The 737-nt window shown below is 46.3% G+C and overlaps 1 protein-coding gene across 1 annotated transcript; it reads right to left on the bottom strand.

The window, feature by feature from the left end:
* Position 1: 1 nt before the first annotated feature.
* Positions 2–459, bottom strand: LOC116101457 (eukaryotic translation initiation factor 1A, X-chromosomal-like; the record flags this gene model as incomplete). Its single annotated transcript, XM_031385006.1, has 1 exon — positions 2–459. A coding segment is annotated over exon 1 (411 nt), but the record flags the coding sequence as incomplete, so codon positions are not given.
* Positions 460–737: the final 278 nt, after the last annotated feature.

The following is a 737-nucleotide window of genomic DNA, read 5'->3' as shown; positions in this document are numbered from 1 at the left end:
CATCATCCCCAATGTCATCGAACTGAATTTCATCATCATCTCCAGGACCAAATGTATCAGTTTCATTGGTTTTAGCATGCTCCCGAAGCTCACCATAGGTCTTGAGACTTCTAGCTTCATCTGCATTGTATTTTAAAACGACATTGGCTTTGTTGTCCTGGAAATCTCGGAGGCCCACCAATATGATATCTGAGGTATTTATCCAAACCTTTTTTCTTAATTTCCCTCTGATGTGGCACAGCCTCTTTACACCATCAAAACGCATGGCTTCCAGTCGTCTGTTTCCCAACATTTTGATTACTTGAGCATATTCTTGTCCATCCTCCTTGAACACAAGCTCTCGCTTTTCGGATTCATTCTCATTCTTCCCTCTACGCCTGTTTTTACCTCCTTTTCCTTTATTCTTGGGCATGGAGGCAAAGACTGGCTGGGACCATGCTCAGGCTGGCGGCAGGAAAGGCGGTGATTCCCACGGGCAACGCGGGATGAAGACTGTGCGGAAGGTTGAGAAGCCTGCTCTGGAGAGGTTGGTCACCCGGGCCTGCGAGAGCCGCAATCGGGAAGAATCTTATAGAGTAGTCGTCACTATGGAAAAGTCACCACAGCCAGCAAGAGAGTGCTAGCTTTTCATTGGTGTGATGCAATTGCCTAAAAAAATAACGTAAGAGGCAAGTTTTGGCTCACACTTCATGGTCAAGTTTTGGCTTAGAGTTCAGGGTCACTTGGTTCCACTGATT

Source organism: Mastomys coucha, unplaced genomic scaffold (assembly GCF_008632895.1).
Source record: "Mastomys coucha isolate ucsf_1 unplaced genomic scaffold, UCSF_Mcou_1 pScaffold21, whole genome shotgun sequence".
NCBI classification, from domain to species: domain Eukaryota; kingdom Metazoa; phylum Chordata; class Mammalia; order Rodentia; family Muridae; genus Mastomys; species Mastomys coucha.
Note: the sequence above shows the minus strand (reverse complement) of the source record. Positions and strands in the feature narration are given on the sequence as shown.